The sequence below is a fragment of the Carassius gibelio genome, chromosome B15 (genome assembly GCF_023724105.1).
Source record: "Carassius gibelio isolate Cgi1373 ecotype wild population from Czech Republic chromosome B15, carGib1.2-hapl.c, whole genome shotgun sequence".
Classification (NCBI taxonomy): Eukaryota; Metazoa; Chordata; class Actinopteri; order Cypriniformes; family Cyprinidae; genus Carassius; species Carassius gibelio.
The window spans coordinates 11494861-11512221 of NC_068410.1; the positions used below are offsets into that span (position 1 = coordinate 11494861).

The 17361-nt window shown below is 38.7% G+C and overlaps 1 protein-coding gene across 5 annotated transcripts; it reads left to right on the forward strand.

Moving 5' to 3' along the window:
• Positions 1 to 102: 102 nt before the first annotated feature.
• Positions 103 to 16825, forward strand: ccdc9 (coiled-coil domain containing 9). Of its 5 annotated transcripts, XM_052575938.1 has the most exons (17): positions 103 to 214; positions 682 to 737; positions 1023 to 1127; positions 1334 to 1483; positions 2885 to 3208; positions 6621 to 6704; positions 6804 to 6971; positions 7274 to 7455; positions 7882 to 7940; positions 8179 to 8226; positions 10122 to 10236; positions 10920 to 11070; positions 11204 to 11678; positions 12123 to 12254; positions 12359 to 12457; positions 15439 to 15489; positions 15749 to 16825. In XM_052575938.1, the coding sequence occupies exons 2-16, from the start codon at positions 735 to 737 to the stop codon at positions 15441 to 15443; spliced, it is 2100 nt and encodes a 699-aa protein (XP_052431898.1). In that variant the 5' UTR covers positions 103 to 214; positions 682 to 734; the 3' UTR covers positions 15444 to 15489; positions 15749 to 16825. The 5 variants fall into 5 exon arrangements, with proteins under 5 accessions (XP_052431898.1, XP_052431897.1, XP_052431895.1 ...); XM_052575937.1 differs by having other exon boundaries at positions 15439 to 16786; XM_052575935.1 differs by lacking the exons at positions 15439 to 15489; positions 15749 to 16825 and adding an exon at positions 13065 to 14840.
• The last annotated feature ends 536 nt before the right edge of the window (positions 16826 to 17361 follow it).

The following is a 17361-nucleotide window of genomic DNA, read 5'->3' on the forward strand; positions in this document are numbered from 1 at the left end:
TTTTGGTTTTGGTTTTTAATTGTTTTCTCTTTTAACGTCCAAGCTATGTGTGGCAACAAACGAAATGACTTTTATTTTAAAATCCCCTTACTGTCGCTCACAACCATTCAGGAAGTGGAAGCTGTTGTCAACGGAAGTAGATCGAGTGATAGTCGGTCTCCGTTGATCGAGTGCACCTTACAAGCCACATTTAGGGGCGCTGCACTTGACAGAGGTAAAACAGTTAAGCTTTGAAACATTGTTTTAGTTGTCTATATTCAACAGACATTCATTGAATGTCTATATTTTATTTGAACTGCCTTTTTGTTTCACGTAACAAATCAAAAAGCTACGTGAGCTCGTCTCATGAATCGGGCTCAAAGACTCTTGGCAGCTTCTTTGATGAAATTGATACATAGTAACGTTAGTAGTTCTCACACTCGTTTCAGAGACAGCATTTATTGGAAACACGCTGTGTCAATGTATTCAAACGCTCGGCTCTCTTGTTCATAGTGTTGTGTTCTCACTAATACGCTTATGCACGGCTTTATATAGTCTGTGTTCATAAGACGGGTTTATGATAATGGCAACCTCTCCTATTGTGTTATTTAAATAGTTCTGGTCGCGTGATCAAGCATGCAATTACATCGAGGAGGAAAAAATGTTTTTGCTCTCATTGCATTCTTGTGTCTTCTCGTTTAGGTTCAGGGATTTCTTCAGCTCTCCACCTTTTGCTTTAGGACAGGCTTCCAGCTATGGTGAGGCTTGCTATCATCATTCTGTTATGGTTCATGTCAAGATTAAAAAACTGGGGGGTCCAGATATAATTTTTTTTTTTAGACATTTCAGATACCTTTTATGGGTAATTGTGTTTATTTTATGTTAAATATTATCATTTAGCATTCCTAGTCAAATTGTTCACAGACCAAGAGGTCAGATCTGGTCTAAAATTTGTCAACGCGTATACCAAATGTGTTAAAACTGTAATATAATATGTGTGCTCTTTTTTTTTTTTCACCTGTCTCTTTTTCTCTCTTGGTCAGTCTGCTGTGGTGGATCTAAAGACTAAGGAGGAGAAAGACGCAGAGCTGGACAAAAGAATTGAAGCTCTAAGGAAGAAGAATGAAGCTTTGGTCAAGAGATATCAGGTGAAATTGAGTGCTGTAATTTGATCCAAACAAAATGCCACTCTGCCTGTTTGTTTATTTGGTGTACTGCTAGTAATTATTAAATTTTCCTTGAAGTATTATTCATTGTACAGGTATTCAGTCCTTGAAATGATCAGATTCAAGGCTTTTATCTTGGTCAGTTTTATTAATTAATTCAGCTTGCTTGTCTTCTCTTGTGTCACCAGGAAATACAGGAAGATAAGAAAAAGGCTGAACAGGAGGGCATCGCTGTGACGACAACTCGCAAAGCCCGCCCTCATGAGCCTGAGTCTGAACGGAGAAAGACGGAAAAGGAAAGCTTCACAGTGACCGTTGACTTGTCCAAACCTGCTGGGGTAAAAACAGATGGCAGAATATTTTCATAGAATGGCATTTTACCATAATAAACCATTATATGTCACTTTCATAATTGGTTCTGCAAAAAAAATGGAATGTCTTTAATATCAGGTGTCTTGTGCAGAAACCCTTTAGAAATGCAGGTTGAACTGTTTTACAGGGTCATTTTTACCTTCATAAGATATTGTTTCCCCCTAACCTTATTAAATGTGTGCAGTGTGCATCATCTTTTATGTCACATTCTTATATTTAATTGATCAATTCCATTAGAATAATAAGACGCTACAGGGCTGTTACCATGTAAATAAAATAAGTGTCAACAAAATCCTTGTTTGCTATGCAGAGGTGGCATGGGAAATGCATCTGAAGTGAAATTTCAATATACTTTCTCAGACTGTTTAATGCAGCTCAGAGGTGGCATTAATGCATCTACAGTGCAATTGTAATCACATACATAATGCTATGAGATCTAAAATAATGGAATATGAAAAAAACTGCCAGTAATGTTATCATGGACAATACATATTCCACACCCCTACAAAGAACAGTTATATTTGTCTTCACAGACATATATAAAAAGTTTGTTAGATACTTTTTGCTCTTGCTGTAAATGTAAAAATTTAATATTAATAACTATATACTATAGATCTTAACTCAAGTTTGATTTTGAATCATCTCAGACCGCTAATGATTTGCATCAGCTCCTATAAAGAACAAGAGCATGTAGAAGTTAATTAGCACTCCCGTTCCTCACAGCTCTGAAGATTTTAATTTCCCACCTGGGGAAGGATGAGACAAGCTGTAGAGTATTTTAATCAATACCTGTAGAGTTTCAGTGGATCACAGATGGCCCGCGCTGGTTTGATAGACCCTCCTATCGTGGTCTGGAAAGGTCATGCCTTTCAGTAACGGCAAAGTGAGGGCATTTTCTTCAAATATACTTGTTGAACTAGACCGATGGGCATTGCCCTTTAAAGAACGTGATTTCCAGTTTAAAAAAAATAAAAAATAAAAGTAGGTATGGTAACATGTCTAACGCAGTGTTAGACTAAAGAGATTTATATGAAGAAAAACATATACTTGTCTTGAACTTAATAATAGAAACTGGAAATGTTGCATTGGGAACAGAATGAAATAAATCTTTGGTAGCACTTTATTTTACTGTCCTGTTCCCCATGTACATGCTATGTACATATTATAGTAATTACAATAACTATGTATAACTAGGTACTAACCCTGAACTTACCCCATGTAGTTACCTTTTATTACCAGAACTTTCTTAGATAAATACACTGTTAGTACACTATAAGTACATGTAAGTACACGTACCGTAAAATAAAGTGAAACCTAATTTTTACTCTTGGACTAAAAACCTCTTAAACTTCATATTTCCTTTCTAGGAAAAGCGTGTTGTGAATGACAGGAAACCAGCTGCTCATCGTGGTGACCAGGGCCCAGAAGAAGAAGAGTCTGGTCAGCTTCATGGTGAGAGCCCCCCCCACAGAACCGGATCGGGTCGGATGAGCAGAGGTGGCCACCGCGGTGGAAGAAGAGAGCCTCGTTCAAACAAAGGCGAACTATGGTCAGAAAGGCAGCCTCAGGATGATGAAGGTGGAGAGGGTCCAGCTCGAAGTGAACGCTCCTCTAGAGGAGGGCGGAGGGGAGGAAGAGGTGGAGGTGGAGGTGGAACTCAAGGAGGATCAGGCCCGGACAGGAAATCAAAGGTCAGTATTGACAGTCACCAGTAGCCTATTTTAATCTTTTTCTAATTCAGATATTGTAGAATATAGTTGTGGTGCATTAATTTACTTACAAAGTCATTTGTAGGTGTGTTTGACACAAAACGTACAGAAAGAAAAAACACAAGTCCCACTTTGCCGCTGTCTGCAAAATGAGTTATTTGTACACAGCAGTGCTTCTTCAAGCCTGTTGTATCATTGTAAGACAAAACATTCAATTGTATTCAATTTTATTTGTATAGCGCTTTTCACAATGCAAATTGTTGCATAGCAGCTTTACAGAAAATTTTAGTTTATACATTTTATTTTGTAATAGCTTATCAGTGGTGACTATCTCAAGTTGATGTCCATATTGCAGAAATGTACGGTTAAAATCAAGTAATGCAAAATTTGGCAGTTTTGTATGTTGTCTGAGGGTTGGCATCATCTGAGGCCCTCTGGAGGGTTGGCAAACTTGGCATCATCTGTTCTCAGGTGTTCAGTTACCTCAGGTCTTTGTAAGGGCTGGATCCAGCCTGAAACTTGTGTAATTCCTAGTTACAGAGAAGTTAATAGAGAAAAATTAGCATAGCTTCTGTTCCAGCTAAGTAAAATAAAAAATTTGTGTGTTCAACCCAAACAAAATAATGAAAATGTGCATTTGATCAGATTTAGCTCAAGGACAAGGTTATGAGATGCATTATGTGAATGCTTGGCTAAAGAGATGTCTTTAATCTAGATTTAAACAAAGAGAGTATGTCTGAACCCCGAACGTGATCAGGAAGGCTATTCCAGAATTTGGGAGTCAAATGTGAAAAAGCTCTACCTCCTTTAGTGGACTTTGCTATCCTGAGTACTACCAAAAGTCCAGAGTTTTGCAACTTATGGAGCAGGGTGGATTGTATTGTGTTAGAAGACTAGTTAGGTACACAGGAGCTAAACCATTTAGGGACTTAAATGTAAGTAGTAGGGGTGTAACGATACGCGTATTCGTATTGAACCGTTCGGTACGACGCTTTCGGTTCGGTACGCGGTACGCATTATGCATACCGAACGGTTCGTTGGACTAATTAATTATATTTGGAAAAAAAAAAGAGAAATATAATGATATGCGTTCAACAAGGTAGCCCAATAACCCAAACGACGTAACAGGCAACGCCCCTGACACTCCCGAAGAAGAAAAAAACACCAACTTATGTTTATGTTATGTTATGACTCAGTCAGGCGCTCGCTCACTCAGTACACGCTGAAGGCTCGTTGCAAAATGGCCAATGCGTTTAACAGACTAGAAAAAGAAGATGACTCTCAAACATATTGTTTGAGATGCATGATTCCATCTATGAGCTGCTCGATCAGAGTGACATGAGAGCCCCTCCTTAGAACATTATTTGTAAATCCATGTTATGGTAAGTGTGCACGTTAAGTCTTTGCACACTTTCTGAAATCCACACTGTGGTAAGTTTGCACACTACACTAGTGCTCTGCATTCTTTCTAAAATCCTATATAGTGAGGGCTTCGTGCGGTTGCTTCATTGCTTTAAAAAAAAAAAAAAAAAACACCAGCGTGAATACTTGAAACGTCAACTCATTTACGCCGACATCACCTTATTGTGTCAGTATCTGGGAAAAGACGAAAAAAAGGAGAAACATGCACGCAACAAACTATGCCTGCAGCATTTAGACACCAGTATTATAGCTTACAGGGAATCCAAAGTGCACCCAAACACCAGACCTGTTGGTTATTTTAGGATCTTATATTTCTGGTCTGTTAAATGCATTAGACATTTTGCAATGAGCCTTCAGCGCGTGCTGAGTGAGCGAGCGCCTTAGGGTCCGTTCACATATCGCTCCTAAAAACGCATGGAAAACGCTAAGCACGTCTTTCTCCTCCTTTCCAAAGCGCTCGGGCAGAAGCGCTCATGAGGCTTCTGTCTTTGCTAAGCAACAATGACGTGCTCTCTCCATGAGACGCGGAAATTTCAGCGAAGGATAAATGGATTTGCAGCTCTAAAAATCGCTTGCAGTAGCTCTGCTACTAAATTTATTTCAAAATTGCAATCCATATACAACTATGATCAGCTGTTCCTTCATCTTGGCTGAGTTTTCAACGTTGTTATGGGAAAGGATGAAGCTGATTGGTTAGTTCTTGTCACATGACCCGCGGTGCGCTTGCGGCATTCTGAAAAGTTGAGATGTTTTTGCATTTTGCTGTATCTAAAACGTACCGAACCGAACCGAACCGAACCGTGACATCAGTGTATCGTATCGAACCGAACCGTGAATTTTGTGAACCGTTACACCCCTAGTAAGTAGTAATGTTTTGTAACTGATACGGAACCTAATAGGTAGCAAGTGCAGAGAATGTAAAATTGGAGTAATATGCTCATATTTTCTTGACTTGGTAAGGACCCTAGCTGCTGCATTTTGGACTACCTGTAGCTTGTTTATTGAAGATGCAGGGCAACACCCTAGCAGCGCATTACAGTAGTCCAGTCTAGAGGTCATGAATGCATGAACTAGCTTTTCTGCATCACGAAACAGGTAGCATGTTCCTGTAACTTGGCAGTGTTTCTAAGATAGAAGAATGCTGTTTTTGTAACATGGGAAATATGATTTTCAAAAGACAAGTTGTTGTCTAATATAACACCCACATTTTTAACTGTAGAGGAAGTAACAGTAAATCGCTCTAGATGCAAATTGTAATCCAAGAGATTCTGTGTATTGTTTTTGGTCCAATAAGTAATATCTCTGTCTTATCCAAATTTAATAGGAGAGAATGATTGGTCATCCAGTCTTTTATGTTTCTAACACACTCTGTTAGCTTAGATCATTTAGAAGTTTCATCTGGTCTTATTGAAATATATAGTTGAGTATCATCAGCATTACTGTACAATGGAAACTAATCCTGTATTTTCTAATAACATTACAAAGGGGCAACAAGTATTTCGAAAATAGCAGAGGGCCTAGGACAGATCCTTGTGACACTCCATACTTTACTGGATTTAATTGAGATGATTCCCCATTTAAATAGACAAAGTGATTGCAATCAAAAAGGTGGAATCTAAACCATCTTACCACCTAAAACCACCTGCCCTTTAATACCGGTATAGTTTTGTAAGCGATCTATGAGTATGTCATGATATGTGTCGAACGCAGTACTAAGATCAAGTAAAACTAGCAATGAGATGCAACCTTGATCTGACGCAAGAAGCAAGTCATTTGTAATTTTAACAAGTGCAGTTTCTGTGCTGTGAAATTCTTCATAGATATAATTTTTTTGCAGGAAGGACCACAATTGAGCAGACATGACTCTTTCTAAAATTTTAGACATAATTTTTGTCATATTTTAGATCTTTGAAACCGCAACGCAGATTTACTTTTTAAACACTAGCATCATAATTGATTTCCAATTTCTCAGGAGTGGGAGGAAAAAAGAAGACAGAACATAGAGAAGATGAATGAAGAAATGGAAAAGATTGCTGAATATGAGAGAGGTCAAAGGGTATGTTTTGGTCAACCCAAGTTTCTCTTTTTTATTATTTCATTCCAGTTCCAATGTGATACATGCGCACATAAACACTTGAAATTTATTTTTTTGCAGGCTGATGGAGAGAAGAAACCCATCAGAAACTTCCTTGATGACCCACGGCGTAGTGGGCCCATACAAGAAACTGACCGCAAGGAGGGAAGCCGACGACATGTGCGCAATTGGGGTGGTGTTGACTTTGACAATGTGAAGACTGGTGCAGAGGTTGAGAAAGAATGGACGGTACTAAGCAGATTGACCTCTTTGATTTCATTTTTCAAATAATCCTAAAAAGAAATTCCACAAAAAGCAGAACTGTGTTTAACATTATTAATGTTAAGAAAAGTTTGAAGCACCAAATCAGCACAATAAAATGATTTCTCAAGGATTTTAAATTGTTAAATTGTAGTCATATTTCAGAATTTGGCTGATTTTAGTGTTAAAATCATACCAACCCCACACCTTTCAATGGTAGTGTAATGGTAGAAACTCGCATATTATTAATACTTTCAAACTTTCCTTCTCTCTTTTTAATCTCATAACAGAATCGTAGGCCAAGCGGTAGAGGCTCAGTGGATATGACTCTGTCCATGACTGGTCGAGAAAGAGCCGAATATCTCCACTGGAAAAAGGAGCGAGAGCAGATTGACGAAGAACGGCTGGCTCGTCACCGTAATGCCACTGGCCAGTGGAGACGAGAGTGGGATGCCCAGAAAACAGATACGATGTGAGTATCAAAGATATAAATGGTCACTATTGTGGCAAGATTATGCCATATAGCTATGGAATCCTTAAAGGGCTAGTTCATAAAAAAATTTATTCTGTCATTTTGCTCACCCTCATTTGGTTCAAATCCCATATGACTTAATTTCTTCTGTAGAACACAAAAGTAGACATAACTACTGCACTTTCACTATATGGCAAAGAGAGGCCAGTACATTTCTCTTTTTGTGTTCATCAGAACAATATCATGAATGACAAATGTTGACAGGATTTTTATTTTGAGTAGAATTATCCCTTTAATGTCAGCTGTAAGGATTTTGTTTCTTTCTGAATGTTTAAAAGAGAAGCCGATAAATACTCAGTGTCTAGGAGTAATTCATGCTGACAGGGTGAGAATGAGATGACCAGTGACCCTGTGGCGTTTTCACAGGTTCAAGGAGGACCCAGCTGTGGCTGGAGAGGGCACACAAGAACAAAGCAACAGGAGAGGTAAATCACACACAAATACTTCCACACCCATCACAGTGACCACCTGACACCAGTTCTACACAAAACATGAATGTCACCCCACAATTTTACAGTTTCTATTATTTCATACAGCCAGCCAATAGACTATAATACTCCAATAAAAGCATAGAGTAGTTACATGTACACATTTATTACACTTCTGCTTTGTAAAACCTGTGTTTGTGGCTCTTTGGTGATGTTTTGTGCTGTGGTTTCTCAGCAGCTAGGGGGCGCAATGCCCATGTACAGCAACGCAGTGGACCTTCAGGTCAGCGTAAGGCATGGGACTGTGTCTGTGTCTGTCTGTGTGTGTGTGTGGTGATTGTCTCTTTGCCCTGCTTCACATTGGCCCTAGTCTGAGTGCAAGCCAACAGCTGTTACTGCGCTGATATTTTCTAATTGCTTTCCACTTCTCCATAATAAGATACAGTGGGGAGTGTGTGTCTGATTGGATTATCTATTGTCTAAAATGCATGTCGCTGGATAGCTGAGATAACATTTCCTCATCATTGCTTTCTGCCAGTTGCCCAGCCATTATATCAAACTTGTTTTCTGCAAAATGACCAGGAAGCATGCACCCGGCAACTCCTTGCATTCTTGACTTAAATGACCTTTTAAAAAAATGAAATACATCCTCACCTTGTGTCAATCACATTTACACTCTGCCTCTGAAACTTTCATTTGCCATAAAAAAAAATCGGATCATGTTTGATTTTCTGCATTTTCGCATCCGTATAGAAATAGAATTTTGATAGGAAAGGATGACCGATATGAAAAATTGCTTACAATTTTCGGTGTGCAAGGACCTTTACTCCTTGAAAACTCAGTAAAAGCACAGTAAAAGCAACACTAGCAGCAACTGTAAACAAAGAAGAAATATTTCTGTGGCCTGTTGCATGTAACTAGTTGAACATGCTCTTAAAAGAAAAAAATCTAAATCCTTCTTGAGCCTGAATCTCAGAGTTTGCTCAAACTAAACAAAAACTTACCTGGGCAGCCGGGTTTTTTGCAACAGGCTTCTGGACACTTTAGTTTAGGCTAATTAGTGGTAAATAAGTCTGTAAAACGTTCTTCATCTTAATGTTCTTTTAGCATCACCATAGTTTTCCGCCAAGGTATTTGTGGATCAAAAAATAATTAAATTGTCTCAAAATTATTCACAGATTTTAAGAAAATCTTAAATAGTGTAGAAAAAAAGGTATTTTTGCAAATAACAGATAGGAGATGCTTTAAGGTCTGTAGTTTCCTTTAAAGGCAACTGATTTCATTTTTAACTCGTCCCAATATCAAAAACAAAAAATTTATATTAAGCTTTATATTCTATATATACTGTATATCTATATATTCTTTATATTTTTTTATTATTTAACATTTATTTTTGCTTTATTTTGTACAATAATGTAATTTATGATTTATAACCATATTTTTGTCACAGAACTGGTCTGAAACTTTCAACATTTGTCGTAAAAAAAAGAGGCCCTGCATCCTCTGGGATGTTTTAAATGAGAACATCAGCACGTTTCACTTTGGTGCTTTCATTTGGGCACTTCTGAGTACAATCCTAATCAAAAACGATGTGTTATCATTTTTAGATCTGCACTGTGAGAAGTGTTGTGTTATGTTCAGGATTGTAGCATTACAATTGGCTTCTACTCAAACGACATTGCCCAGCTAAGGCGCAATCCTCTAACTAACATCACTCTTTCCTTAACATTGTGACTTTTACATTACGTTTTTCTCTAAAATATTTTTTTTCAAAAGCTGTCACTCATAACAAACCTAAGTACCTCTTTTGCATCAAAGAACGTCTTGCAGCTTTTGACACGTGCTTATTTGCTGATGTCTGGGCTTTGAGTGCTTCACAAACCCAGTATCTACCTCACAAAGTTCAAGTCAAGTCTCATCACAGTGCTGTCAAATCAAGGGCACATTTGCATGTCTTTCTCATCCATTCCCTTCCTCTCATCCATTCCCTTCCTCTCATCCCGAAGAGTGATGCATAGAGGGGCAATCCATCAGAATGACAGGGGGCCATCTGTTATTTTGAGCCCAGGGTCATCTCTAACCCACCACAGATTTCAGACACAGAATTGTTTTCCAAGGTCTTGCTCAGCCCCACATCACCCTTCAAAGATAAATATTGCTGTAATCTCTCTTATGCAGAAGACAACAAGAGGCCACCTAAGGCACCAACCATTGGGGACTTCTTGGGACAGGGCAAACCCAGACAAGGAGGCCGTGGACGAGGGAGGGGTCGCGGTCAAGGCAAAAGCTACAGGTATGCAATAGTCATTCGCACTGTGAAAATTATCCACACCACCATTGCTTCTAGAGCAGGGGTTGTTCAGACTGATCCTGAAGGGCCATTAGTGTCCTAGCGGTCTAATTATGGCTTAACTAGACCATTTTTTCATTCCAGTGTTAAAACGTAGTATGGTCTAACTTAAATGTCTCATTTAGGCAGGTGACCCATAGTTGCACCATTTGGGATGGCCCCATTAAAGAGTTTGTCCTTCTAGTAGCCACTAGGCTTAAGTTGTATTATCCAAACCTTGGTCCAGTTTCAACCTGGTAGTAAGATGCATTTTCTGTGATCTGATCACAAGTATTTGGATGCATTATTATTTCCACCTGGTATAACATTCATTTCAAATGCATCTGAAAGAGATGACATATGTTACTGGGGTTAGCAGGAATGGAAGCAAATGAAAAGTGTAAGGAGTACATTTGTGTGTTTGGTACAAAACGACATTTAAATCACTGTTCTCACATTGTGTCTCAGAATGATCATATGTTCACTGAGCGGGCAGCGAGTAGGTGGTGCTCAGGGCGGATAGCGTTTCCACCACAAAGTGCTCATGTGTTTCTGACTACATTATATGTGGTTTCCAGCATCTGCTTGTGATCAGATCAGAATGGTTGAGAAATTATCATTCTAGACTGTATACTTCCTTCCTAAAGCATGCATGATAACCGGTGGGAAGGAGAAAATGAAGAGGAGAAAGGAAGAAAGGAGGAGCAAGAGAAGGAGAAGGAGAAGGATGAAGAGAAGGTCAAAGAGAAGGAAGATGAGAACAAGGATGACAACCTCAAGGCTCCGTTGTCAGTGAAGGTAAGTGGCCTGAAAATACTTATTAGGTTCTGAGTAACATGGTAATAAGAGTTCTTTTGAAGAGCCTTATTAATGAAGGTTGCTTTTAATTAGTGTGTGTTTCAATTGTTCCTGTCCTTCTCCTGCTGTGCAGAAGACTGATGAAGAAGGCCTTGCTGAAGAAGATGATGATGAGTGGGAGGATGCTAGCGATGGTGAAGAGGAAGATGCGGAAGAGGATGAAAAAGCGGATGGTGGGGAAGACTCAAAAGATGCTAAACCAACAGAAAAGACCCCTTTATCTCCTGCACCTTCTACTCCCAGCCCAAAAGGACAACGTACCCCAAGACCCAAAGTCCACATCCCTTCCCCACAGGAGACGCTCAGTACACCAGAGGGACCTAAACCCCTCAGCCCTTTCTCCCCACTGGACAGCCACCAGCCAGTATCAGACTGGGGTGAAGAAATGGAGATGCTTTCTCCTAAGAGCAGTCTGGGTGAGAGCCCTCTGAGGCCCAGCAGCACTGAAAGCAGTCCAGCTCAACCCAAGAGCATCCCGGCTGAACCTAACATGACGACCACCCCCAGCCAGCCAGAAGAACCAGAAATCAAAGAAATTACATCTACAGGTGGAATAATTATGGTCTTTATTTAGTACTTCACTGTTTCTCTTTTTAGCGGTGCTTTATGACACTTAGCAAGGTCTGGAGTGTGCTTCATTTTCCATCTGCCATTACGTCTCACACATGGTGAAGCATTCTAGCATTTAAATGTCTGGCCTGTGCACACCAAAAGCTAAATTAATAATTTGCGTAAGTATGTTACATACAAAGTCAATGCAAAGACGCTTATAAACCGGAATGCACGTCAAGCGATGCAATTTACTTTTTCTGATTCTTACTACTTCTACTAGTTTTTGCAAGCAACAACCCAACTGTTAGTGTTGCCACCTAGTGGAGCCTTTTAGTAGGGCAGTCAGTTCCATGCATGTGTGATATATGTGTGTAATATAAATATTAGATGAAAAACTTTGGTATCTTAGCAGTGAATCTTAATTGTCTTTTCACATTTAGTGGTGGTGTCAGCTTCCTGTGAAACCCCAAAGGAGCCTGTAGCAGCTGAATCTGCCGACACAACCACCTCGAGCAGCCATGACACAGCAGATCCCGTAGTGGCGCCCACCCCAGACAGCGCCAACCTGAGCAGTAAGTCAAAACAATCCATTAATACACACAGTTTGATTTATGGTTTCCTCCAAATGAGCCATTAATTATACTCTCCTGCATATCCTGTTTATCCTCTTGTTCAGAGGAAAGCGACGCCCCTGTTGTAGAGCCGGATCAGAGTCAGCCTGAAACGAAGGTTGTGGAGGATATGGCAGTGGATTCTTCAGATCAGCCGTCCTCAGGTGCTGTTCTTATTACCAGCTTTGAGACTGTGGCTTTTCGAAAGAGGTCCCTTACTACAGCTGACTTCTAACAACTAACCAACGTCCTCCCCTTTTCTCCGCGCACTTCAGTCTTTCTGGTCTCTCTGTCTCTCCCTCCCTGTTCACTACACTACTCATGTCTCCTTTATGTTCCCGTGTCCATCTGTCTCATGGCATGAGATGGCGTCTGCTATCGGGCTTGTCTCTATCGTCTTTGACAAATGGGAATGCAGCTCCTCAGGCTATGACAGTCCTCCCCTCCTCTGGGACTGACTGCTTCTGTCTGCAGCTTCACACTGGCTGTGATTCTCCACTGTGAACCTTGCACACCTCCTCCAGCACAACTAATATCCCACGTTTACTGTGCTCCTGGATCCCCCTCATTGTCGTTTATGCACCTCTTTGATTTCACACCTTTCCCTGGATGACATGTTTGGATATGGGTTTTGGCTTTTCCCCCTTTCATGCATGTCACAAACTGCTTGAGCAAATAAGTGTTGTTTTGATTTTTGTTCCATTTTTGTTCCATTTTGAGTGTGTGGACCGCAAACGTCACTGAACGTGATCTATAACTTCATCCCAACAGGATCCCATTTAAATGCTGTTTAGGATCATAATCATTTAGGGGAAATCTGTTTGGCTTTTCTCCCACAGCAGCTTCCAGAGATGAATTACACAGGGTAAACCTAATGTGGTTCCTGAGACTGTATGGCATCTTATTAGATTTCATCTCATTTTAATCTTCATCATGTATGAAATGTTTATCAAGCCACACAGAATGAATGTACACCAGAGTTCAGATAGCTATGTTTCCATCCACCTTTTTTTAATGTGCATTTTGTAATATCGCATGAAAAAACACTGGATGGAAATGCTAAGATTTGCATAAATTAAAAAAATGTGCTTAAAAAAGACTAATGTGCACAATTGAGTAGAATAAACTTTTTATCCACTAAAAGATGTGCATAAACTATAATGGAATGCGTTTAACATCAAAAAAGTTGTGTGAGTTTGCACGATTGGACAAGATAACTTGACTAGCCTGCAGACAGATCTCATTCCACAGCATCTGAAACATTTTTTAAATGTCATCAAAGAAAGTCTGTATAATTGTCTTACACAACTGCGTTCCCAATCAGCAGGCATCCACCTCCGAAAGCAAGGACAACATTTATTGTTTCATCTGCTTGCTTTGAGGCGCAAGTTATTATTCTATTTATGGCTTCTCCTACTTTTCTGATTGATATTTAGTGCCAGTTTATCAGGAAGTGATGATTTTATTCTCTTTGACTCATTGGATGGAAACGGTGCTTTATTTGCAAATGTTTTGTTCCAGTTTTGTGCATAAGTCAAATTCGCATCTTTGGATGGAAACATAGCTGATACATAGCTGAAACATAATGAGGGTAGTTTTTGCAAATAAAACCCATTGTTTATTCACATAGACTAAAAAAAAGGCCCTCTGAAATGATCAGGGTTTCTGCAGTTTTAGAAAACCTGGAAATATCAGGAAATGTAAAAAAAAAAAATCATGGAAATGTTTCCGTAATCTTCTAGTTATGCAATGATTAAAAGGATTTCATCAGCTAGAGTTAAGTCTTTTTACAAATTTTGAATAAAAGATTTGTCCCGTGATGTGTTTGGATGGGTATATGGTGGCTTAAATAATCCACTGTAATATCAGTACAATAATTTTTAAGATTCCTTATCCAGTGAACAACTGGAAATGTTATTAGAAATTCTTTGATTACAAGAAATGGGAACCCAGTGTCTCATTCGGTTACAAAGCAAAGGAAAATCTAAACTAAAAAAAAAGCCTAGCCAAACATTATAAAAAGAAAAATGAAATTGGTGGCCTTTATCCTCATCATTTAGTTTTTTTCTAAAGTCTGAAATTTGAATTCTCTCCCTTTTTTTCTTTTATTGCCCTTTTGAGGTGCGGTCACATTCACCGTTCAGCAAATTTTCGCAGGCAAATCCAGTAATTTCAGTAGGAATCCATGCAATCTGGAATTTAATTTGAAGGCAAGGTATTTCCCCACAAATTGCACAATGGGTTTAAGTTGGTCATCCAAATTTGCCATGTTGACCAAAGCATGCTGCTTGATTTGATTTGAGAAAATGGCTTTAGTGTGCGTGTTTCATCATACATCACTGCACTGTTGACAACAGACAATGGACCTTTAGTTCCTGTGAAATTTTGCCGAAATATCACTGATGTGACTGCACCTTATTCTGTACAAAGTATTCTGTCGCTGTAGGATTTTTACTTATACAAGTGATGAATTTGTAGTTTATACTGTTGACATTTGGCATGATGCTGGAATGGCGAATAAATGTTGTGCTGCTTGTTACATTTGAATGTCTCCCTTTCCCTTCCTTTGTTTCGTGAATGTTTGACGTCGTATCCACTCCATTGCCAAAGGCCCAACCCTGTCACTCAGTCATTTGGGATTCCTGTCCTTCTCCACCTGCTCCTGCTTATTACCATTACATCATACCAGTTTATTATGCGACTAACTGCTCATTAGCAACTAATGAGTGGATGTAATTTCTTGCTAGTTCCCTCATTCCGATTTCCATTGTCCACTGGAAATATTAACACATTAAACAAAGCTCTAATGGCTCAATAACAAGATTCTAGTATTTCCTTTAATTTGATTACTCCACTACATTTAGCCTGTTTACCAGGAGGAAACTATTTTTATTGCTAAAAATGCTTTTATGAGGAAACTGCAGTCGACTTTCAGATCAAAGCAGTAATGAAACCCTGCGAAAATCAAATGTACTTCTCGTCTTCGCGTTCCACATTAGGAGACACTACTATGAAACAGTACGTGTTTTTTGCTGTTTTTGTTAAACAAAGCAACTGAAATGGTGATTTACAGTTCATTTCATCACTCATACTGGGTGTTTTCATGTTGATCTTTTCATTCTGACTGCTTTATATATGTTAACAGGCTGAGGACTAAATGCAGGTGAACTCGGTGCTTCACAAACTGGAATAGGAGGTAAGCGGAGGAAAGAGAAGACATCAGGTGTAATGGACGACTGTTGACTGTAAATTAAAGGGGTCGAGGGGGCATCTTTGGATCCCTGTCAATGCTTCATCTAAACAACTCACTATATTGTTTAATTATTCCTCATTGGTTGGGACTCTATGCTGTTGTGGAGCTAAGCTGCTGTTCTTTTCTTACGTTTACCCTGGGATTCATCTGTAAAGCATGTTATACTCGAACCATAAGAATTTATATATTTTTTTTTTTACAGTGGAGCAGTGGAAGTGTCTGTAACCCCAAAGTTGTTCAAACCCCCCAAGATCACAAGGATACTAAGTTTTAGGCACAACAGCACTCAGATTTTTGATATCTGAGCTCAAATTTAGCTTTGACGGTCAATAAGGAAACTATTAAGATGTGTTTATTTCTAAGACACGCATGCTTCACTTTTTGCATTTTTTTTTTTTAAACTAGGGCATTACTTTTTTTTTTTTTTTTTTTTTAAATCAGGGCTAATTTTGAAATTATTATATTTTAATATTATATCCATAAAGATGAGCTGTGGATTTCAATTTTGTTATAAATGATTGGTGCCCTAGAAAAATTTTGTGCTCACCGACCAAAGATAAAATCATGGTAAATTGTAAAGAGTTTGAATGAGGAAAACTAGACAATTGGGGCAGCAGAGATTGTGTACCTTATTGCTATCAAATCTAATATTGGTTTATTGACCATTTTTGTAATGTTTTGTTCATGCATCATGTTTTAGTAATCTTATGCATTTATCCAAGGTATATTTGTATGTTCCTGAATAAGAATGAATTGAGCAGGAGCTTGAAAACTTGCAATATGTATATGTCTTTTAGACTGACCGACATTCCAGTGCTTTCGTGTGAGTGCTTGCTCTCTCTTCACATGTGCATTGTGTATCCCTGTTTTTTATTTTGAGTTCACGGAGCAGAAAGAATCATGACATTTGTGATTTATTGTACTAACTGCATCTCCTTGCAGATGAAATGTCTTCCTGTTTGGGTAGAAAATTTATATATAATTTGGTTTGCCTCGTGTAGGAGGTTTGGTTTGGCTTTTCAGAAGTGCACGTAGCATGATACTGAAGTGTTTGTAGGATTTTCCTTCAAAGTTTTCTTCTAAGACTACATGCAATTCTTTTTTCTTTTTTTTAAGCTTACTGGAGATATCTCTTGGTTGCTTTTATCACTGTATTATGATGTGTAAACAGTAAGCAGGCAGTACATCAGTTTCTGTACTTTGTAAGCTGTCATATCAAATAAATGACATCCTTGCCTTATGTATTATTTGATATTTGGCCCAGGATGTTGTTGTAAGACCAGGGTAATCATGCACTTTTTCTTCCAATAAGCAGTTTTTAATGTTACTGGTATACTGATTTAGAAAAAAGAAATTATACAAATTAATGTGTTGGCACTGATGATTCATAACCTATAAGATATACATATACATATACATACAAATATATTTTATTAATTTTCTTTGTGTAAAGTTATTGATTGCTTAACAAAGCTACACAGTATAAATATTGCAAGTCATCCTCTGTCAAAATCTTCAGACATGTTTACGAAGACTTTTATGTACAGTGTGCGTTGTCTTCTGCTTGTAAACAAGGCGCAGTGCATGCATCGTGGTACTCTCGTGAGTGACTAACACGAAAGAGAAGAAATTGTTGAATAAAGTTATTTTTGTTTTCTTTGTGCACAAAAAGTATTCCTGAAGCTTCATAAAATTATGGTTGAATCACTGATGTCACATGGACTATTATAATGATGTCCTTAGCCTACTACCTTTCTGGGCCTTGAATGTTGCATCGCTCTCTATGCAGGGCCAGAAAGCTTTCAGATTTCATCA

What these genes read in the sequence shown, in the direction of transcription:
- ccdc9 (XM_052575935.1), top strand. An exon ending in GCCCAGAAAACAGATACGAT is followed by an intron (nt 7,456 to 7,881) that starts GTGAGTATCAAA and finishes GCGTTTTCACAG; the next exon opens with GTTCAAGGAGGACCCAGCTG. An exon ending in CAAAGAAATTACATCTACAG is followed by an intron (nt 11,679 to 12,122) that starts GTGGAATAATTA and finishes TTTCACATTTAG; the next exon opens with TGGTGGTGTCAGCTTCCTGT.